The following is a 25,020-nucleotide window of genomic DNA, read 5'->3' as shown; positions in this document are numbered from 1 at the left end:
CTATCTTAGGCTCTTTGTTTCGCCCACAGCAGCTTAAGATACAATCTTGGGTCCCACAGTGCAAGCCAAAACCCATCTCCACCCCTGGATCTGATGGTTAAAGTTAGATCTGATGGCGGACATACTGATGGACGGTTAGTGCATGAGTCAGCTTTATATATATAGACATGCACCTGAAATACCTACCAGGCACACACACACACACACACACCGATCAATGCACTGATGAGGAGATGAGCTGGAGCCAGGCAACCCTGCAGTTTGTGAGTGTTGTGTGCGCACATGACTGAGAGAGAGGGAGTGTATGTTTATGTATGAGAGGGAGATTGTGTGTGTGTGTGTGTGTGTGTGTGTGTGTGTGTGTGTGTGTGTGTGTGTGTGTGTGTGTGTGTGTGTGCGCTCGCGTGCGCATGTGTGTGCGTGTGTGTACGACAGAAGGCAGACGAAGAATGACGTGTTTTTTTTAGCACTGTGTGTATAGTTGGCTTTTGTTGTTTGGTTTGTGAAATAAAGGTAGAAAGTGAATAGGGAGGTAGGGCTTGTGTGTTTTAATAGCACTGAATGTATGATGTATGAGTATAAGCGCCGTGATCGTGTTTCTATTCAGCATGTGTGCGTGCGTGCGTGCGTTTGTGTGTGTGTGTGTGTGTGTGCTGGTCAGACAGCTTCGTAATCCACAAAGACGTCAGCAGAGCTGAGCAGTAGAGGCTGTGTGGGCGCAGTAGTGCTGCAGACTGAACTCAGCCGTCGGGACGGCGCCCTCTGCTGCTCTGGAGGGGGTGGCGCACTGCTCAAGTTCAGGTACACCTGAGTGACGACACACACACACGTTTGAATTTCATTGACGTGGTTTTTGTATTTACAATTAGTTTCCTTGAGGAAATTGTTAATTCTTTTTTACTTGAAATAGTGCACAATGAAAATCGACCAATTCGAGGGCCAGAGTTGATTCAGAAGCATAGGTATCTACCTTGCTCCCTCGAGCTGCTATTGCATCTGTGAACTTGCTCGCATTTGTTTTCCTTTGCCTATATTCATTCATAATAATAATAATAATTATTATTATTATTAAATTCATATTTTATGAATTATTACTATAATAAAAGTACACCATAAAACCCTACCCCCCCCCCCCCCCCCAGTTTGCCATAAGAATAATGTGCATTTATAGTCAAGTAAGGCTTAGAATAGAATGTATGAACATGTTTCCATATGCTTACGTTCTTGGTATTTTCTGACAACAGGAGTTCAGTCCTTTCCACCAGCTTCCTAAAGGACGGTCTCTTCAGTGGGTCCTCATTCCAACACGACAGCATCATATCGTACCTACAACAAAACAATACACATGGTTTTATTTTTGTTTTAGAGGTCGGACGTTCAGATCACTATGTCAGACAAAGTTGGCCCATCAAATCTGGATGATACATTAGTTTGTGACATTTGTTGGCCCATCAAACCTGGATGTTAACACTCATTCGGCGCCAATTGTGCCTGTTGACGCTTCTGGTCCGAAGTCTCAGCGCCGATGTCGCCTTTTCACGTATTTTTGATTGAACATTTTTAACAATGGTTCACAACTGTGTCCTGTACGCCCTCATAACACTCCGGTAGCGGTCCGTTAAAAATAAATAAATAAATGCTGCTGGCTTATCCTGTCTATGGGGACCAGTTTTTAGAATCGTAATATCTCGGATTCTTCTTTTTGAACCAAAAACAAGCTTGATTTGCGGCTTTGGGTGAATTAAATGACAATTGTGGGACATGTAGCGGATTTTCACTTCCTGTTTGTGACCTTTCTTGACCATTCAAATCTGGATGTTACATGTCGTTGCTGTTGGGTAGAAAGAAAGCTTGTATCTTCTCCATATTTAAACGTTATGTTTTTTTCGTAAATCTTACTTCATCATACAAGAGTGCCGTGATGCGAGGCATTGTGAGCTTTTGTAGATCTGCTATTTTCACTACTTTAAAACCTCTCTTTTTTATAATAATAAAAGGAGCTGTTTAGGAAGGTTTCCATCAGACAGCAACGATTTGTGACATTTGTCAGTCATTAAAAATGCATTAAAAACGCATGAAGGTAATTGTTGGTTTTCAATCAGGTCAGGAAAGTCCTGTGTGTGTTTTGATCAGTGGCCTTGTGGTTAGAGTGTCCACCCTGAACCTGGGAGGTCAGGGTTCGATCCCCGGCCGGGTCTTACCAAAGACTGTAAAAATGGGACCCAATGCCTCCCCGCTTGGCACTCAGCATCAATGGGTTGGATTGTGGGTCGAATCAACTAATGATTCCCAAGCGTGGCTCACGCTGCGGCTCACCGCTCCAAGAGATGGGTGAAATGTGGAGAACAAATTTCACTGCGGTAACGTGTACGACTTTGACTTTGATGTTTTTAACTACTGACCGCCACAGGCATTTTATCCACTCACTGACTGTGGCTGAACTGGTTAACTGCTTTGGTTTCAGGTCACTTTCAGGTCACTGAGGTATTTCTCAGTGTAGCTGTTGTGTTCAGCGAGCAATGAAAGAGTGTTTGTTCCCCTGTGTGTCCTTCGGGGACTGTGAGACTTGTCACAAGACCATAGCAAAACATCCCGAAAGTGGGGCTTTGACACGCATGCACGCACGCTCGCTTGCATGTTCTAGGGCATTAGTAAATCCACTAGTCGACCTTGTTGGTACTAGTTGACTAGTTGATAAAAAAAAAATATATATTTATCCCCCCCCCCCCACACCAATGTACACAGTTAAAAAAAAAATATATATATATATATATTGTGGCAAACCAGGGGAAACAGCCAGGCCTATTCCCCACAGAATGAGGCTGGGGGAGGTGATAGAGGGAGTATATCACCCTGTACAGGTATTGCAGCCAATGGGAGCCTGGACATGGACGCACCTGCAGCCGGTAAGGCAATCACCAGAAGCTTTTAAAGAGCCGACGCCCAAGCTGTCTGGTGAGTCAGTTTGAACTAATGGAGGAGTGAGGAAGGAGGAATCACTCTGTTCATGAGGAGGCTGGTATGAGGGAGATCTCACAAGTGAGTACAAGACTAGTAAACTAGGCAACTAGTCAACTAGTAAAAATGACTAGAAGTGAATGCCCTAGCATGCACGCAGACACGCACGCACACACACACACACACACACACACGCACACACACACACGCACACAAACCTACATCTCTGCGGGAGCAAACTCGGGTCTGCTCATCCTGTGGCCCTCCTGGATCATTCTGTAGAACACTGAGCCCACCTGCGTCCCTGGATAGGGGCTGTTACCTGCATGGGGGAAAACACACAACTTAGACCAGCTGTTCCTTCTATACAAACATTGCACATATAATCCCGCCATTGCTGATTAGTGAACACATTCTTAGAATGGTGCTTCTTTTATTAACACTCAAATTGATGTGCTCTGTCCCTATTAGACACCATAGTATTAGCAGGATGCTCACCAAGCGAGAAGATCTCCCACAACAGTATACCGTAGGACCAGACGTCACTCTCAAATGTGTAAACGCAGTCAAAAATACTCTCTGGGGACATCCATTTGACTGGCAAACGAGCCTGCAGGGAGGTGATAAACACAGACATCATTACACCAGCAGTAAATGCAGTGTTTTCTCCAGAGGTGGAAAAAGTTGTAGATCAGTTATTTTCAAATGGCCGAAATATATACAGTATAGGGCTGAAGTGTTTAATGTATGTTTTATAATAAGGTTTTCAAATAAATGTGAGTAAGTGAAATGTGGAGTCAAAACATCTCAAAGTTGTACTTAAGTAAAAGTACTTTATAGTTACTTTCCACAACTGGTTTTCTCATCGCTCTCCTTTCAGCCAGTGCTGACAGACAACACTTGCAGTAAAAAGTAAAAAGAAACTACTGTAGAAATGTTTACATTCTCAGAGTTACAAATGCAAACATTAACACTAAGGACTTACAGTAACTGTGTATTAATGCCTGCCTATATTTATACTATAATAGTATAATATTAATAAAACACAAAATGCATTTTGTATGTTCTATTTCTGACAGAACTACTACATCTACTCCTTTGAAAACAAATCCTTTCATTGTCCCAAATATGAAGGACTGCCCTAACTAAAGGTCTTCACTGCTTGTGTTCCTCCATTTTCATTCACCATACCAGTCATTGATTCCATTGTACAGTGTATTGCTGTAATACATATTGTACCATAAAGTATATTGCACTTTTACTCTTATCTGTGCTACTCCTGTGTTTAAGAAAATGTGAGTAGGCTATACTGTATTACAAATCCGCATACTGGTATCACTTCTGTTTATAATGTATTTGGGTCCCAATGGAAATACTGCCGAAAACGTGGACGAGTGCAAGTTGCTTGAGCTTTAACGTCAATTACACATCGCGTAACCCCTCCCCTCCTCGTTGATTTACAGTAAGAGTCGTAGCAGAGAAGACACTCACGTTGCCCCTTAGTACATAACTGGCGTCAGTGGTGATGTCTCGTGCCAGACCGAAGTCACAGATCTTAGCCACCCTGCCTTGAGTCAGCAGAACGTTTCGGGCTGCCAAATCTCTGTGGATACACTAAAGACAGCACGCATGCACGCACGCACGCACACATGCACGCATGCACACGCACACACACACACACACACACACACACACACACACACACACACACACACACACACACACACACACACACACACACACACACACACACACACACACACACACACGTTGACATTATAACCAGTTTCTGTAATGGATGACAAATAGCACCCGCATAGTACTGTACACAATCAAACTGGTTAAGCTTACATTCTTGGTGGTGATGTACTCCATGCCTTTGGCCACCTGGTACGAGAAGCTGAGGAGGTCTTCTGTGTCCAAGGACAGCTCATCGATATCATCTACAGGGAGGGACCGGGTGACAGAGAGGCAGTCAGACAGATAGAGATGACTGAAGTCATACACGACTCTGAGTAGTTTGATTTATTCAGAGCAGTGGTCATCAGTGACGTCCAGGGACCCTCAGGGTTCCTTGAGGGGGTTCCAAATGGACCCTTCCAAGCCTGTAACTACAGATGGTACCAAATGGACCAGGAAAGGTTCCAGTTATGGTTCCATCTGTACACAATCAGAGTTATTTGGGGACTGTGAAATCTGAGACAATCTGAGAACCACTGATTTAGAGAAACATGAAACTTTCAACAACTTTGGGAGGTAATCATCTGGTCTATATTGTCATATGTTGCCGTGTATTGGTTGTAAGTGTAGTGAGAGTGATGTGTACCTGACTGGGATGATCGGTCCTTCTCCGAGGCACGCATGGACATATAGCCTGTACCATTCTGATTTGCTTCTCTGCTGCAAGGACATAGCAACACACATTCACTCAGTTGTAAAGCGTATGTCTAACTTAAGACATCTCTGTTTAACCACTTTGAACCCCAGTCCCAGCTATCCTGGGGAACGTTCGCCAGGAATACTATCTATTTTTGTCAAAGAGATTTGCTGTAGGCGGAAAGAAAGTGGTCCAAGCTCAGTTGTAACTCAAGTCCGTTTTACTAAGACTAGATGGTTTAAGTGGTTAACCACTTTAAACCTGGCATTCTGAACATTAAAAAAAAAAGTTCAAAGACTAATTTCTTGACATTCTCCAGATTAGAGAGAAACAGCAAAGACAAGGTCGGGAGAGGATGAGTAACACATTGAAAGGTCCCTGTGCCACATACCCAACAGAGTTAATTTACTCTGAGCCTATAGCGTAAATATTGACCCTTAACATTCAGGATTTTACTAGGTACAAACAAACCGCTTGATCCACTAGCATGGCCCTCCCATAATTACATTTGGCATGCAGTGGTACATATTCAAACTGCACGCACGCACCTTGCAGGCTCCCTCTGATTGACATTTCGGTAGTAGCCATCGCTGATCTGGGAGCTGAAATAGGACTCCCTCTTTCTATGCAAGAAGTTGAGGAGGTCACCATAGCAGCAGTATTCTGTGATCACCAACAGTGGGCCTGGGAGAAGGAGGATAAGAAACAAAAGCACATGGAAAGAAATGAGTATAGATTTGCATTTGTGTAATTGATAAAGGTTACACAGAATTGGTTTAAAAAATGTGGTTATCGGGTGTAACAAAGTCAAGACCTCTATTCTTCTGTGCACTGCTGTTCTGTGGCAGGGCTGCCACTAACTAGAGCACTGGTTCACAAACAATGGGTCGGGACTCGTTTGTGAGACGCGGACACATTTTTATGGCCTGGGTCCCTTTAGTATTATTATTTCAAAACATTTACAAAAATCGAAAAAGCATTTTCTTTTCATGAATTGAAAACAAAATTGAAAAGATTAGTTATTTTCAGTCATTTCAGGAAGAAATAAAATAAAAATCTAAGAAATTCCATAAATTAGAAAACAAAATCTTTTAAGAAGTAGTGAAAATAGCCGATCTACGAGCTCATAACTTGATCTAACGTGATGTAGATCGGCTATTTTCACTGGTTTGGGTCCCGGGCAAACGTCCAATTTCTCTGTTATGTCACGGGCCTAAATGGTTTGGGAGCCACTGAACAAGAGTGAGGGAATCACGGTGCTACTCTCACCTCCGACAGTGCAGGCTCCGAGCAGGTTAACGATGTTGATGTGGTTTCCAAGGTAACTGAGAACCTTCAGCTCTGACATCAGCGCCTCCTTCTCGGTGGCATGGGCACTGGCTGCGATGACATCATCAGCATCATCATCATAACACAATCATTCCCGGGATTCCTTCAAAATAGGAGCTCTGGGGTGCCGGAAAGACATAGCCGCTTTTACTCTAGAAATGTTTTGCTAGTTTATCATTGAGGATGCGCTAGGACGTGTACACTACACACGTCGTCCAATGCATCCCTCGATTGGATTCCCTATGTCGTGACCTACGCCTACGGATGGAATGTGTTAAAGTGCCCCCCCCCGGTCCGTGAGGGGGTTCCAGGGGGTCACCCCACCTAAATGATTGATAGCTATAGAAACTAAATGGACCGTTACAGTCCATGGCCTAATATGCATATTGCATACCAACCTGCGGGTCCTTTAAATTTAAAGGTATGACAACCACTGCATTAATTTACGACACACGGGCGCACATAAAGAGAGCCACAGACTGACTGATAGAGAGATACAGAAAGAAAGAAGGACAAATGGACAGACACTTACGTTTCAGCATTTTAACCGCGACGGTGGTGACAGAGTCTGCAGAGCACAGTCCGTAGGCAGTGGCCCTCACAACTTTTCCAAATGCCCCAGAACCCAAGGTTTTACCTACGGTTTCACGCACAGAGACATCAAATCAAGTCAATACATAAAGCAAAGACAAAACACAGAATTCAGATCATATCAAAAGGTGTGCACGCACAGACGCACACACACACACACTACACACACTATATACAGCCATACCCAAGCGAAGCTTCTGTCGTGGGAATTCCCACTTTGAATCATAGGGTAGCTGCGTAGGGTCAATGTAGATGTAGTTGTTTCCATGAATACTATCTATCACCTTCCACTGGATTTGGAACTTGGGTTTCTGTGTTTGAAACAGGAGAGAAGAGGGTGTGTGGTCTGAAATGATGCAGTCTGCAGATATAGGACAGGTCCGTTTACAGAGAGAAATGTGATCATGAAACAGCCTATGAATGGCACATCCGCTGATATATTAATAACCGCTGTGTATTAATATCCCTTTATGGAAACATTACGTATCACCAATTGACTGTTTAACTGAAATCTACAACACGTTTTATGATATTTTTATTGCATGGTTCCTCGGAGGCGAGCCATCTAGCCACGCGTCTCTGTGTGTGTAGTGGTGGCGCCAGCACTACGGAACTGAGGGTGTATCATCAATATACCCTTTTACGACCAAACACCATCCCCAATGACAGAAAAGTGTGTGGGCTAGGTTTGGTGTGTGTAACCCATGGAAATATTTCTTTCTTTCTTTCTTTCTTTCGTTGGGTTTTAGCGAAAGCTAGCCTACTTTCCATCCGTAGTCCCCAAAATATTACCGTGCATAAATTCTATCTGCTACAGCTACACCATGAACGACAACTGTGCACACAAGTTAATGTTGCAGGACTTGAGAATGTTGTAGGGCGGCTGCATACTGCAATGTTGGCTGTCACGTTTTACCACAATCAAATCTGAATTCATAAAAACTAAAGTTAAAGTCAAAATTAGTTTGAAGTAAATCAAACCTAAATCAACACTCCATAGCGCCATGTCTTCTCATAATCACAAGCAATGCCAAGACAATATTGTCATCGGGTTGGAACAGTATGGAAGACATGGGGAGAGCGAGAGAGAGTGAGATACAGTATGTCAAAATTATAAACACACTTTATTTTCACTGGCAAACGTATTGTTTGATAATATGAAAGCCAGATGAGGAGATGACACCGGGGCGTGTGCCGTAGTTGATTCAAGTAACAACGATTAGAGCTTTACAATTACAGCCATGTATTACATCCATGCATGTAGGGGACTTCCCATGTGTGTTTGTCAAAGACCTTGCAAACCATTGAACCGATTAGAATCAAAAAACATTTTCCCGGACTGGGCCAGCCGAGCGGTCCAGGAACCTAGGCCAGCCTGACAGAGTGTCGCGGGTTCGAGTCCTGATCCCGACGACCTTTGCTGCGTGTCTTCCCCACCCATCCCTCTCCCCATTTTCTGTCTAACTACTGTAAAATCTATCAATAAAGGCAAAAGGCCCCACTGGAAGACAATGGAGGTTAAGTGGGCTGAATCATTGCCCAATATGAAGATGACTGATGTCATAGGCTGGCGACTTGAAGATCGTGATCTGTACATAGTAGACACACCGGTATTAGACGCTGTCTTGTTACTAGTCTTATTGAATTAGCATGATCCCAATGCTTATTCAGAGGGTCTGACTCATCCGACGTCAATAACATGTTTCTATCCCAGACTGTCGATAGTTCCAGGTGCTCAGAGAATGTCGAAATCCCCATCGTGTACGACTATGCATCACAATTTTCAGCATGTCTGCAGTCTAAATGGCAGAGTGATTCATCTCAGTTTCATTAGGGTTGCATTCTAGCAGTGGGGATGGGATCGATCGACTGGATAAGCATTAAGCGCTGTTCTCACGTCAGCAGAAAAATCGTTACCGCATAGACAGAAAGAAATCGGATGACCCAAACACAGCACACCATAACGTGACATCACCACTCACCACACCTGGTCTACTTTCCAACAGTAGCGTACCAGCACAGAGGGTCATAAATGATAAATCACACTGAAACGTCATAACGCCATTAGTAAAAACCAAGTTCTGGGCTCCAAGCCAAAAATCAGGCCATATAGCACTTTTTAAAGTCAGTTATTCTAGCTGCAGGATCTGTATATTGCTGATGTCAGATGAAAAAACATATATTTGTTTAGTCAGCATTTTCATAAATGGGGGGGGGGGGGGATCATTATTTTCATGCATTTTTCAATAATAAAGAGGATTGCAAATGAGTTTGGGGACTGTGTGGACTCTGATGGGGAGAAGAATATCCCTTCTTTCTATGGCAAAACAAAAATGAATCGCTGACAATTGAGGTAAAAGATAAGCCTGCAGCGCAAAACAATAATATGCAACCACCACTTTATTTGTCTATTCCAGGCAGTGGTTTTCAACCAGTGGTCTGGGGACCACCAGTGGTCTTTGAGGGAGTTCCAGGTGGTTGGTAACCAAATTGACCCTTATAGATCTTGAACTCTTGAGAGTCTAAAATGAAGCCAAATTAAATGAAGCCAAATGGACCCTTATGGGTCCATTTGGTTTCATTTTACACTCTCAAAAGTTACATTATTGTTAAACATCTGCATTACTTAATTAATTTACAAGATGTTTTGGGTCTGAGAGGCTAAAGAAATCTCATCAAATGGTAGTCCGTGGCTCAAATGCAGACAAAAAAAAAAACGGGTGATTGATATGAAAAAGGTTGTATAAAACCTACCTGCAGATATTTATACAGCAGCACCACCAGGATGACACTAAGGAGCCCGGCGGTGGCCACCACAGCCGTCAGCAAGGGGGTGAACAGCTCATGGGGGACAGTGCGCTCTGTTTGGAGGAAACAAAGACAAACCTGAAAGAACTGGAGCCTGCTACAAACTCACAATGCTGGGACACGTTGTGAGTTTGTAGATCAGTCTGCGTGACACCATAAGCATGCAAAACGTCCTGTATAAATCAGGCATACACATCCATGGAAAATCTATCTCTCTCTCTCTGTCATACATGCATGCACAGGCACACGTACACAGTGGTGGAAAGTAACTAAGTACATTCACTTAAGTACAATTTTGAGGTACATTCACTTAAGTACAATTTTGAGGTATTTGTAGGCTACTTTACTTGAATATGTGAAATCTTCAGTACTTTTACTTCTACTCCACTACTTTTCAGAGGCAAATATTGTACTTGTACTCCACTACAATTATTTGACAACATTAGTTACTAGTTACTTGTGTCACATTGTGAACTTGTAGATCAGCTATTTTCAAAATATTTGTATACATTTGAAAACATGAAATGAGACATTCTGCATAACGAGCACTTTCTACTTTTTCTGCACATTTTCATGGCAATACTTTTGTACTTTTACTCAAGTACATTGTACTCAATGTGGAATTACTTGTAACAGAGTATCTACATTGCAGTATTAGTACTTTTTTAGTACTTTTACTTAAGTAAAGCATTTAGTACTTTTTCCACCACTTCCTCCGCCACCTCCAGTGGCAGCTGCAGCAGTTGTTGTTTGTGTGAGACTGGGATTAGAGTGTCCATTAGTAATCCCGGCCTGCACAGTCAGCACAGTCCAATAATCTCATCCAAGCTGCACCCAGTCACCACACACACCTGGCCCGCATACAGCACATAACGGCCTGCTGTTTGTGTATAGTGTCTGTGTGTGTGTGTGTGTGTGTGTGTGTGTGTGTGTGTGTGTGTGTGTGTGTGTGTGTGTGTGTGTGTGTGTGTGTGTGTGTGTGTGTGTGCGTGTGTGCTTGCGTGCGGGCGTGCGTGCGTGCGGGTGTGTGTGTGCACTGTGTATGCTCCACACATGAAGCATGTGTCCCAGACGCATGTGCATCTTGCTTTCATGTGAATAATGATGTCACTGCGTCTATGCCTACTCGTGTTTGCATGGGTCGTGCCTCAGTCGGACATGCTTGGACTCTTTTTGCCTTACCACTTATAGAGAACAGTGTGTAGACCTTGTCTCCCTCCATGGACACCGCCACACACTCCAGCGTGTGGAAGTGTGCTGTGTGCTCCTTGCTGACGTTCAGACGGCCTTCCACCTCGCTCCTCCCGAACGCCGAGCCCGACGCCATCGTCACCGTGGCGCTCTCCTGCGTCTCCCATCGGGTGGCGTTGGGCAGGTGAGAACACCTGATGGAGAGAGTCGCATGGTGTCTGGTTTAGGGGAACACTAAAAAAGCAGGCACATTCTGTCCTACAAAGCCCAAAGTGGAGTACCTACATTTTTGGACACAGCGACTTATTTGTGTATTATTTGTGTAATTAGCCTTTGTGATTTTGGAGCATGAACAATTACTTCGAGAACATATTAACAATTAGTGTAATATCACTTATATTTGGATATTTGGTTGACCATGCAGTTGAAACACTTTTAAACCCATTATTGGACAATCTTTCTTCCAATAGTCACTGCACTCCGGATTTACTTATTTGGAAGACTATTATTTATTTGCCATTTTTCCACCGTTGGACCGAATGGTGAAAGATGGGGGTTGACGTGTGACTAGTGTCTAAAGCCAGACAAGTGAGATAACCCATCATTTTCTGTAGCGCAAAAGTTGCAACAGCAAGCAGGAAGGAAGGAAGAAAAATCTATTTTTAAAATATCTTTTAAAGAAAAGTCAATTTCTGTTGAGCAGTAAGCTATATTACACGACAGCAAGCTCGATTACACGACTCCAAAGGCGATACGGAAGTGTGCAAGGCTTTACTTACAACACTTCCAGTGTACAGACTGTTTTGTGGGAAAGCCTTTGCTGCTTCCTCGGATGTGACAGATATTAATCTAGCTCATGATCTTTCCTGTGTCACCGTCCGTCCGTCCGTCCGTCCGTCCGTCCGTCCGTCCGTCTGTCTGTCTGTCTGTCTGTCTGTCTGTCTGTCTGTCTGTCTGTCTGTCTGTCTGTCTCTCTCTCTCTCTCTCTCTCTCTCTCTCTCTCACTCTCATTTTCTGTCATCCACCATTGTAAACAATTCAACAATGGCATACAGTACGTATCTCTGGAAAAGGACAAGCATATAGAATATCATGTTGTACATACCGTGTGTGGGGTGGCTCACAGAAGTACCAGCTAATTTTGGGGGCCGGGTAGCCGGCAGCGACGCACCGCACCTGTCCGTCAACAGGCCCTTCTTGAGAGATAATGACCGGCTTACCTTGGAAAGAAATGCACAGAGAAAGAGGCTGGGCAAAGATCCAAAGTGAGATCGTACAAAATATAACAAGTACTGTAGGTGATAAAAGACTTAAATTAAAGTAATGCAGGGGGTAGTACAGGGGCTCTCAAACTTTTGTATGCCACGACCCCATTTAATGGCCGACTCCACACTTTATTTATAGAGCAATTTCAACGTGGAAATAAAAAATGTCATACACTGTTCTCTAATACATAGGTTATAAAACCTGTATATGCATTAGAAAATGAAGTTAAAGCAGTGATTCCTGCTGATTTGTAGGCCCATCTCATGCGAGCTAGTTTTCTTGGCACAGGTCTGGTCTGGTCTGCTGAGCTGGAGACCGGGGTTTGATTGCAGCTTGGAGCAGTAAAACGCTACAATATCAATAAAAGCGTTTCTGTACACACCGTAAACTGATTTGTAAACCATCAGAGTTTCTTAATCCGGCTATCGCATTGAGATGCGATCCGTATTGAACGCAGTTTGACAAAAATGCCAATATGGGGAGTTATCTTAGCTGGCACATACAACAGGTAACATTTTACTAGGGTACGATTACAAATGGAACCAAAATGGGCCCCAACAGCAACTTCCTGTGACCCCACAACCCAAAGTTTGAGAACCACTGCAGTTGTAAGTAATACATTGGGAAATTAGGAGGGTTCCTGATGAGGAAGATAATAGTTCAGAATAAGAAGAAAAAAGGTTGTTATATTTATGGACAATCAAAATCTGTTGGAAATATTCAATTTTGAGTTGGTGTCATAATTAAACGTAATGTTGATATGGCACTCTGACAATCATATCAATCAAATCAATCAAAATAAAGATTGCCAACCTCTGGACTAGGGTGGTTAAAGATTTGGGATATTATTATGTCTACAGGTATATGTTGCAGCCAAGAGAAACTTATAAAAGTAAAATAACGGACAAATACACATGAAAGATACCTACAAGTTAGCAACATAGTAGTGCAAGTAGAAGTCAGCATTATGTGTTGAATTACAACAATAATGAACAGAAATGTACACTTTCTGCAAAGTAGTTGAGCGGTGAGCGAGATACCGTCAGGAGAAACAGTACTATACTCACTGTTGACATAGACAGGGAATGAGTGACTGACAGACGCATCGTGGTGGCTGGCTGAGAAGGTGTAGATCCCGCCCTCTGTTGCGTGGACTCGCACTAGTTTCAGCTCACTGATGTATCTGAGTTAGTTAGTATAAGACCACACACACACACACACACACACACACACACACACACACACACACACACACACACACACACACACACACACACACACACACACACACACACACACACACACACACACACACACACACACACACACACACACACACACACGTGTGTGTCAATTCTGAGTTCTCACATGGAGGGGAGGACGAGGTATGCTTGCTTTTTACTTCAAAGTCCTTAAATAACTTAGCGACAAAAAGAAACATACTTGCCCTGATGAAGACTCTCTTTGAGTCGAAACTTATTTTAACTTTTCTAAATAAAGTACATTTATTTTTATCCACCCTCTCCTCATTTTTAACCTTCTGAGTGCTCAGATCGCCGCCTTTTCTAGTGTCCTTAAATAACTTGACCATAAAAGTCATGTGAGCGCAATAAATGCAATAAAAGTGTGCACCATTACAGCGTGTTGTACACACAGGAGGACGAAGCTCCCTTTGGCGCTTTAACAGCCTTCTGCCTGTAATAGTTCAGATAGGGCCAAAGCAATGACATAGCAACGGACCTACGACCATACTCGTTGAGAACAGCGGATTCAACGGTGTCGAAGGAGATTGAGCAGCGTTCTAAGATTCCTCTTCACGTCCACATTTCAGACAGAAAGTTCTGATGTATTTTTTTTCTTTTTTTAGATATTATTTTGCAGCTTAAGTCTTTTATTGGTATTTGAAGGGACAGACAGTAGGCTGACAGGAAACGGGAGAGAGATGGGGGGATGACATGCAGTAAAGGCCGTGTTGGGCTCGGGAGTCGAACCCGCGGCACACTGCGACTGGATCACCAGTCGGGTGCCCAGACGGTTACGCCACCGCTTGGGCCTGTTCTGATGTCTTGTCCAGAGCTTCTACAGTAGCCATCAACACTGACGGATGGACGTCCAGAGATATGGAGAGTTACATTACAGTCATTATGAACAACATTCTGGTATAAATCTGGCAGAGGTACAGAGGCAATGTTGGAGTGGAAGTGCATGGAGAGGCCATGGGAACTAAAAATCCCTGTCCTGTTACAACAGACAATGCTATGAATACTGTGAATTAAGTCAGTGAAGCTGGACTGGGACCAAACATTTGATGTTTTGTATTGCCGTACCGGAAAACAATTAAAATGTGAGGTAGGTGCTGAACTGGTAACGTTTCAGCCCTAGTGCATGCAATAGCTCAGTCCACTGTACCTGTATCTATGGCGATGGACTATGATCACATGCTCGGTGGTATTGCGGAGCTGCTTGTCGTTGTAAGCCCAGCTCAGAGTTGTGGGTGCGGGATAGGCATCAAACTCTACTTTGAGCCTCAGGCTCTCCCCTTCTCTAACGTCAGCCTGGCTGGAACCACGGCTCCCCAGCATGCTGATGAAACCTCGATCTGGATCACAAAAGATACCAATATTAAAGAACGACTTCACCACCTTTCAACCTATCTTCATATAACTGGTTCAAAATCTACTCAGTCTGTGGCTGTGGGCAGTTCAGAAACCTGTCTTCCAGTGACATCATCGATGGGGAATCCAAGCAAAACAACAAAAAACAAACAAACTGCAGGCTTTCTATTCCTGAAAAGTTGCAATGCGATAATGGAAGCCATCGTTCTCACGAAAATAAAAATCGAAATATGATTAAACAATGATGTCACTGGTGGACGGGTTTGTGAACTGCCCACAGCCCTCCTATGAGACACAGACTGAGTAGCAAACAATTGTGATATTTTATCATGAAAATGAATGAGGACAGGTTGAATCATGGTGAAGTGGTCCATTAAGTTCACTCAAAAAACTGTATCATATCATATGCAACAAAGAAAGAGGGGTCATTTATATTTAAGGAATTTGGGTGAACTGTATACACACACGGTGACACACCATAATATAACATCACAGAAGTGGGGCACACACACACCTATTATCAACTTTACCACTCACTCACCACGGACGTCCAGTTGCAGCGCTGTCGTGGTGGTGCCTCTCTCGTTTTGACCGTGGCATCTGTAAATGCCAGAGTCTGATTGGTTGACAGCAGTGATCAGCAGTGAGGAAGAACGCTCGTATCCACGGGAACCAGACAGGAAGTAGGAGGTGTTGGCTTCCAGAGGATTCTGCAAGAGGTCAGCAAGATCATCAACACTATCAACAACAGTGTTGGGTCTGACTCGGGTCCCCATTTAGTTGGTGCAACGCTGCACCAGCTTGATACTGTCGTTTAAATAAACAAAAACAAAACAAACAGACAACTTGCATTGTTTTTGAGGGGCGCTAGCCTCTCCAATGCATGGCTTTTGAGGATATGCACTTAAATAGCACTTAAGTTATGACGTATATCGTTTGCCAGCCAAGTCTACGGACTTTAATGTTTGTTTTTTAATGCATTGCCATTACCAGAATATCGGATCAGGTCTCTCTCGACCCAAAATCAAATGACTCAAAACCGGATCCCTACAAACCACTGGAGTCATCGTGCCATCCTTTTTGAGCACGCTGTGAATAAGCCAAGGGAGACACTTGAAAGGCACGTGGTGCATTTTAAAACGGTGCATTTTATATAGCGCCTTTATCCAAGGCGCTTTACATAGATTGTGCATTACATTCACCCATTTATACACCGATTGCGACGGAAGCCATGTGTCACGGGGCAGCCCGTGCCCTATACACACACACACACACACTGATTAAGGACATTGCACGCACGCACACACCACACAGACTGTGGGTAGTGGGGCAGACAGGTCCTATCATATAATGTCAATACTGTTGATGTATGCATTTACAGGATGTACAAATGAATTGATACACACAGGGAAAACAGGCAGTTTATTAACCTGTGTGTTTATTGTAACTCAGTATTTGTATGGCCTCTCCAGTGCTGCCACTTTAAGAAGGGGGGAAGGTGCCAAGTACTGTTGAGGAGTAGGGGTGTTCCACAATGATTTTTCTGTTGAGAATATCTGCACTGGAGCTGGAGCTTGGAGCAATAAAAACCATCAAAAAGCATTGCTGTTTTTGGAGCCTTGGCCCTCGGGCAACTTTACACCATGCAAGGTACCAACGAGTACATCGGGAGCAATTTGGGGTTCAGTGTCTATCCCAAGGACACTTCGACATGTAGACAGGAGGAGCCGGGAATCGAACCACCGACCCATGGATCATTGGACGACCTGCTCTACCTCCTGAGCCACAGTCGCCCCGGTGGTGGAGCTAATAGCAGACAGCTTTATGTTCTGCATAGCATGTTAAGGTGGCCACTATAGAGTGCACCACCAAAAGAGACATAACGTCTGCCTACAAGTGTGAAACATTATTTCACGCTGCAGCTTTTTGGCGGGTCCTGACGGCTGCAACCCATGACCTCCACAGCCGTGGTTAGGCCACCCAGCCTGGCGGAGATACTATATTCACTCTGCATATAGTGACCCTTTCTAGTTTGGTATACCATGTTTACTAATTAAGCATTTAATAGACGCTCTTATCCAAAGTAACTTATAAAGATGACCATTATTTACCATTATTAACATAGTAAGTACTGAGATACAGAGCAAAAGGTAGGTGTGTTTGTTTTTTACCTATCCATTTATTACACTCTCTGTTAAGTTGACACTGGATATTGGATTTTACTGCGTAGACAGACAGAGAGAGCCAGACAGACAGAAGGACAAACAGAGGACAGAAGAAGCATTGTGTGATGCTATCGTCTATTCCCACATATCTCACCGCTGTTGGGGGGACGTCCCACGTGAGACTGAACTCGGAGTTGACGTTGGATGAGCTGCAAGTGAGTTTAAACTGCTCCCCCTTCCTCAGGATGACATTCTCTCTCTGGGACAGCATGACCACCGGAGGGGCCTCCGGCACTGGAGCGAGAGGTGAGAGATCAATTCAAGACACAGTAAAAACCAAAATAAACTGGTAAAGGCAAGGTTAACCACTCTGAAGCAGGCATTCCTATATTGGGCATGTCATTATAGGCAAACATTTTCAATGATTTTCAGGAATGGCGAAAATAGCAGATCTACAAGCTCACAATGTGTCGTAATTTTTGAGTGGTGGCTGGGTGGCTGTGTGGGTGGGGGGTGGCTGGGTGGGTCTGAGCACGAAAACAAAATAGTTGTTTTCCACCACCTGTGCGCAACCTATCACACACACATGATGATATCGGGTGTGCCAGTACAGTACAGTACAGTACAGTACAGTACAGTACAGTACAGTACAGTACAGTACAGTACAGGGTACAGTTTCGGAACACGGGGCAGCATGCCAGAACCGGCCCGGCCCCCTGGGTGTGTTCCTGTGGGCCTGGAACTTTATTATCACTATTGAATAAACAATAACGGTGTTTGCACGTACTGTATGAATTTATGTAATGTACATTATGCAAAATTCCAGTGGTAGCCTTGTAGCCGGGTAGGTGTGTTTGAAAAGGGTTCGTTAGGTTCATCATGTACTTAATTATACAGGTATAAACAGTACCTAGAGTACTGCCTTCATGCTTGTTTCAGGTCTTTGTTCTTTTATAGATTTGTCCCTGTTCTCTTATTGCACTCCCTGATTTACCATCCTCTTTCTTAATCCCTCTTTATGTACTGTAGTCTGTAGCTCTCAATAAAAAGGATACTAGCCCAGAACTGACCCCAGCAGATTCATCCTTCTTAAAACCTCAGGCGTACCGCAGCTCACCGAGCTAAAACGGCCATAACACAGCGGAGGAAAATAGCATGAGCAGTTTTCCCTAATGCTCTTTCTTCGCCTCTCATCTGGCATTCTGTGCACAACTCACCCGCCTTTTGCAACATTTCTGCAAGACATTTCTGAACATCATCGTATACAAAAAGCAGTAGTTCTGGATATTTGCGTTAACATGATGTGAAACAGAGCAGTTGTTTTTAGCTCATGATTTTGTAACCCATTTTTTTCACCCGGTGCCAATTACCTAAGCTGAAATACTGGGCGCTACTCTCCCTCTACCAACCTGGGGAGAGCCCTGAACTGAACTCATGCTTCCTTCAATGCATGAGGAGTGAGCGGGTCGCTTCTTATCACCTGACAGGGGAGTTTCCCTGGTAGGACGTAGCAGGTGGAAGGAACACAATATTCCAACCAGTTCCTTTAGCCTCCATCAGGCGATTACGGCATGCTTCATGTTGCGTTTTCTTTGCAAAACACAGTTTTTGATACTACTCCAACAGAGTTTGTCCAAACCTCACCCAAATTGGTACACATTATCTGTGTAGTCATATGATCAAGATGTATCTGTCCTATTTTTGAGTGTCCACAAACTTTGTCCTACACAAACATTAAATTCCCATTGACAATGAATGGAGAATTTGACGTCATAGTGTAAACTTTAGGTCATAGTCAAATTACGTCAAACATTGCGTAACGCAAACATTGATGACGAAGGTGAGGACACAAATTGTGATTGGCCGGAATGAGATGATGTATGATGAATCTGTACGATGATAAGAGCGCCCCTCACTTCACACGGGTGTGATTTTTCAGATTCGATTTTCGGATTGGCTTTCATAGTTTGCTGGAGGGGCCCATTTTTCTAGAGCCATCTAATAGAAGAGTTACGATATTGTTTGTACATTCAACTTTCAAATTTATAATATAAACAATGAAGTATTTCCCCCTGAATTTCTGATAGAAGATGCGCTATAGGAATGCAGAATATGTGGCATGTGCAGATGCCTAATATACTTGTCGGAGGGAGATGTATCCCCCTTCAGCTGATCGGTAGATGTTCCACGCAGCGTTACTATTTATTTACTATTTTATACTTTATAACCTACGTGTGCACGAGATGTAACAATAAAGAAGAACAACCTTGTACCTTGAGATACATTAGATTAGGGAGAGTAGGGTGGCCATAGCTGAATGGGTACTAGAGAGTCTGCCTGGGAAGCAGACGGTCCCAGGTTCGAGGTGTCCCTGAGCAAGACACCACTTAACCCCTACCTGACCCCCCCTCCCCCCCCCCCCTCAACGCTCACTTGAGAAGCACTCAGCTGGGTGAAGCTGAAAATAAACTCTCTCCTGTGGGATGAAATATGTCTAATTATCATGAACAGTGACAGGTCCTGGCACAGACTTTATAAGAACACATTTTGGTACTTTAAAAACAGCGGAGTGACTGTTTTTAGAGGCAGTCTAGAGGCATTTTACTCAGTAATAATGTATTCATATATTTATGACATTAAGCTGAAGCACTCAGTAATTCAACGGAGATGCACAGCCATGGGAAACCCTGCACTATACAGTACCTCAAGCTGAATGCAGCAGTGATGTACTCAACAACACTGCAGTAAGACTTCACCAGGTGAGGGTCACCACTCTAACATCTTGAACAATATTTAACCACTTTCAACCCAAGGTGTCTGCAATCTGCACGCTCGTAGAATGGCTATTTTCGCTATTCGTCATACGATACAGTATGTAGGGCTTAAGTGGTTCAAATCGATCACACACTTACTTTGTAGCACATCCACTGTATACTGGTTAGACTTCACTTTGACACCATCCAGGTGTCCAACGCATATGTAACAGCCCTCATACTCCTTCCTGGCGTTGCTGATGGTGATGCCTCGCTGATGGTTGCTACGATAATGAAGACTGGAGGGCAAAGACTGTCCGTCACATGTTTCCAATGTCAGGTGGGCGATCTTAGGATCCGTAACCAGACAGGGAATGGTGCAGTTCTCGCCCGCACGCACTAGTATGTTATCCACCATGGTCCGTTGGAATGGATTCTCAGGGTCTGGGAAGAGGAGAGGAGGAGGGGGAGACAGAACGAAAGACCGACGGATGGAGGGATAGTGAAGGATGGGAGAGAGAGAGAGAGAGAGAATTAAATGGAGCTTAGGGAATCCACTGGTCTGACAGCTTGAGCTGGTCCCTGAATGCTGCTCAATAGTGCTGCTCAATGGTGCTATTCCTAATAGTTAGGATGGGTTAACCTATTGTCCCTAAGAAATGGTAAAACACACACACACACACACACACACACACACACACGCACAAAGAGCTCACCTTTCACATAGACATAGATGGAGCTGTGTTCGAGGGTGCTGTTGTTGACGCACACATATCGGCCCATGTGGGTGGCCTGTGCCGCTGGCACCCTGATGTATATGCTGCCAGCCCCCTCCGTCTCTCCCTCCAGCCTGCGAGGCCTCTCCCTCTGCCACCTCAAACCCGACGGGGGACCTGCAGCCACCCCAGCATCCTCCTCCTGGCAGCTCAGCTCCAGCCTCCCGTCCTTAGGAACTACTGTGTGGGGCCCGCTGGGCGAGATGACTGGCCTGGACCAGCCTAGATTACAACCAAATACATTATGTTGTGTTAATGTTATGCAGTGTTGTAAAGTAGCTAAGTACATATACTGTACGCAAGTACTGTACTTAAGTAACATTTTGAGGTACTATAAAGCTATACTTTACTGGAGTATTTCGAACTTCCAATACTTTAACTTCTAATCCACTACATCTCGGAACTCGGATGCAAATATTGTTCTTTTACTCCACTATATATTTATTTGAAAACTTTAGTTACTACTAGTTACTTAGTAGATTTAGATTATTATTACAAAACATACATTAACCACTTCATTCCTCTATACATTATGGCCATTTGAAAATAACCAATCACAAATGTGTCGCGACTTGCGATGCATTTGTGAGCTTCTAGATCTGTTATTTTCAAAAGATTTGAAATGGGACATTCTGCACAATGAGTACTTTTACTTTAGGTACTTTAAGTACATTTTTAAACCAATACTTTTGTACCTTTACTCAAGCATTATTTTTAAATTACAGTATCAATTGATACTTTTATTTAAGTAAAACTTTTGAGTACTTTTTCCACCACTGTTCACCACAGTTATGCAATGTGTTATGTTGATATGATATGATATGATATGATATGTGTTATGTGATATAATATCTACTAGTGGTTCTCAAACATTGTCATGTCAAGAACGCCCAAACTGTGAATTGTACCAGTGTTCATTTTTGTCTCCACCAGGCTGAAGGCATGGGGAGAGAGTATGTTTTGCACGTCCTTGTGTGTGTGTGTGTGTGTGTGTGTGTGTCCGTCTGTTACCAGCTAATCTCCGGCACCGTTAACCCGGTCGATGCCACATTTTGCACACATACACTCCCTGGATGCCAACAATGAAAACCTCTGCCTGTTATAGCGCCACCAGGAGGCCGACTTTTGAAAAAAACATTTTTTGATATTACTCCTCCAGATTCTGTACAAAAATCCCGCAAATCGTTACACACTATCTCTATAGTCATGTGTTCAAGACGGATCTGTCCATCCTAATTGGCCAACATTGGCTTTCAAAGTTGGCAGGATTGACCCGTTTTGAACAAAAAGCCTCAAATCATGAACGCAGTGTGCAATTTACGTGAAATCTTTCACAGACTTGCCTACTAGGCTGAGGAATATATCCCACCCTTTTCACATTGGCCTGTTATAGCGCCACCAACGGGTGGATCTTTGCAAAACAACAAAATGCCTCAAAATGCCTCAAATCATCCAATTGCCATCCAAGGCGTAAGAAGAAATGGCACCCTTTTCACATTGGCCTATATTATAGCGCTACCAGTTTCTTGACATATTAGAGAGAATATTAGGGGATTTTAGATATCTCTAATTATCACTCCACAAATCAGAAAATAGTGTCAACAGGCATAAAAAACCCATTTTCGCCATGTTTTTAGGAATAAAATGTTAAATCAGACTATGAATGATATATCAACAAACCCTGCTGTAAATTCCTGCAGAATATAGTTGTGAATAAGAATGGAAAGTTTGGTGTATAGTTTGGTGTATAGAGTGCAACTGATACCAGGTATGAGGAAAACTCATTTTGAGAAAACAGCCTTTAAAGATTTGTATTGTAAAATTCAAAAACGTTTTATTTGAAGCCACTATTTTGAGACAAAATTTCTCATCAAATACTTGCCAACAACATATGGCCATATATCATTGGAAAGGTCTGGACCCTGAGCTGACTGTGATACAGACGAGCTGTCATTGGCTAAAATAAACTACAAAAGGTCTGGACCCCGAGCTGACTGTGATACAGACGAGCTGTCATTGGCCAAAATAAACTACAAAAATATACATCTAAATGTGCATTTTGAATGTTTATTTTGCATTAGTTTGAAAGAAAACATGTTTAGTAAGCAAAATAGCACAAAATCTCAAAAATGATGATTTCACCTGCCATGTCAGAAAACGACGAGGGAAAAAAGCTCTATAACGCTTTAACACAGGCTGCTATCAAAACAACCATCAGCTCACAAAACAATCAATGATAACGACTTGGAGTAGGCTAATCATCATGCATTAAAGAATCAATGCACTTGTTAGTTGTTAAGAGACAACGTGCTGGCAGTGGCATTTATGTATATGCCATAGCTAGCTGAACATATATTTGCATGATATATGGGCCCCGTTCTAGAATTCCCATGTGATTGTTGAATTGTTGTGCCTAAGGGCCTGGCAGTGCGCCAAGATGCATAGATAGAAAGAAGGACTCGGGTCCTCCTTGTATGCAAACAACGACACGGTTCAGTCAGTGGGACATGTGCTCTGTATCCTAACCCTAAACACACACACACACACACACACACACACACACACACACACACACACACACACACACACACACACACACACACACACACACACACACACACACACACACACACACACACACACACACACACACACACACACAACACAACACAACACAACACAACACAACACAACACAACACAACACATATAAATTGTTATGTCTTTCCCAGCAGTCAAGTCTAATCACTTTACTCAAACTACCTCTGCCCTGCTGCGCTGCTGCGCACCGTGTGAATGCCAGCATGTAATCCATATCGTGATCAATAATGTATCACCCCCCTAATAGGGAGCGTGGACTGCGCGCACACGCACACACACACACACACACACACACACACACACACACACACACACACACACACACACACACACACACACACACACACACACACCTGTTTGCCCGTGCGGAGGCGGACACCAAAGCCGCTTCCTTGGTTTTGACAGTTATGCAAATCAGTCGTGAATCGTGATAACAACAGTCGTGGATTTTACGGTTAAAACACTAAACTTGAATTTGCTATATGCCTACGTTAATAAATATGCCTAGGCATTAAAATATGGGCTGTCCGTAACACGTGCTCTAAATTGTTTATGATTAAAAAACATTAATTGTTCTAGAGCTAAAACTTTATAGAATAAATTGGGCGCAAAAATTACCATTTTGTAGGAACTTGCCTGTAGCTATAGGTCACATGAAAATAGCATACGCTTGAATGAATCCAAACATAATCTGTTATTCACAATGGTAGTACTAGTAGCCCACCTAGGCATGCTATGCTGATTCTGAAAGTCACGCTACGTAGGCTACGTTATCGTGAAATGTGGATGTCTTCTTATAGTTCTTACCTGTTAATGATAGTAAAACGAAAGGTGTGGCAAACAGGATCCAGTAGAATCTCATCATTTGCACTTTGTTATCATTACCCCATGCGATCGGTACGAAGAGCGAAAACAAACTACATAAATGGGATTCCAACCGAAACAGGTCCCTCAACAATATTAATGGGGGCGCACACGGTGACGGCACACACACGCACGCACACACACTTGATACGACTCCCCGGTGGATTTCAATGGACGTTAAAGATGCAGTGCATCTCCTCTCGGCTCTCCTCCTCTCTATACGTCCCTCCCTTCTGTTCTGTCCCGCATTGGCTGGAGAGTCGCCAGTGATGAGTCGGTTATTATTACCGGAAAAATATCACAACTCTTCGAAGCTACGTTCACAGTTTAAAGTTTGATTCGCTCGTATAGCACGTTAATTCCAGAAAGATGAATGGGTAAGGAAGGACACCCACACCTCGCATGCATGTATATAGGCAGCAGGCAGGGCAGCAGCCATGCTACTGTAGGTTTTAATCACACTGGCCGCGTGCCTCCGTAGCTGGCATGCGCACTGTGGGTGGTTGATTGATTGATTGATTGATTGATTGATTGATTGATTTGACTGACTACTTTTGTAATGTAGATTACAAAAGTATTGGTATAAAAATGTAGGCTACTTAAAGTACCAAAAGTATAGAAAGTACACTTTGTAGCCTACTTGAGTAAAAGTATCAATACTGCATTATCAAAATACTTCTGCATCCGATAATTCACACACGTACAGACAAGTGCACATCGTTTCCGT

The 25,020-nt window shown here is 43.4% G+C and overlaps 1 protein-coding gene across 2 annotated transcripts; it reads right to left on the bottom strand.

Annotated features, from left to right (window-relative positions):
• Positions 1 to 381: 381 nt before the first annotated feature.
• Positions 382 to 24,427, bottom strand: kitb (KIT proto-oncogene, receptor tyrosine kinase b). Of its 2 annotated transcripts, XM_083765205.1 has the most exons (23): positions 24,237 to 24,427; positions 20,770 to 21,051; positions 20,213 to 20,497; positions 17,455 to 17,594; positions 15,677 to 15,845; positions 14,930 to 15,119; positions 13,588 to 13,703; positions 12,360 to 12,474; positions 11,246 to 11,448; positions 10,010 to 10,116; positions 7,440 to 7,566; positions 7,197 to 7,301; positions 6,605 to 6,715; positions 5,884 to 6,019; positions 5,285 to 5,358; positions 4,810 to 4,901; positions 4,450 to 4,572; positions 3,457 to 3,568; positions 3,181 to 3,280; positions 1,221 to 1,326; positions 971 to 1,028; positions 639 to 807; positions 382 to 608 (listed from the first exon to the last, which is right to left on the bottom strand). In XM_083765205.1, exons 1-22 carry the CDS (start codon positions 24,292 to 24,294, stop codon positions 686 to 688), a joined length of 2,931 nt encoding a protein of 976 aa, XP_083621331.1. In that variant the 5' UTR covers positions 24,295 to 24,427; the 3' UTR covers positions 382 to 608; positions 639 to 685. The 2 variants fall into 2 exon arrangements, with proteins under 2 accessions (XP_083621331.1, XP_083621332.1); XM_083765206.1 differs by lacking the exon at positions 971 to 1,028.
• Positions 24,428 to 25,020: the final 593 nt, after the last annotated feature.

Source organism: Protomyctophum parallelum (genome assembly GCF_964188405.1).
Source record: "Protomyctophum parallelum genome assembly, chromosome: 5".
NCBI lineage: Eukaryota > Metazoa > Chordata > Actinopteri > Myctophiformes > Myctophidae > Protomyctophum > Protomyctophum parallelum.
The sequence above is the reverse complement of the archived record's forward strand: the minus strand, read 5'-3'. Positions and strand labels throughout refer to the sequence as shown.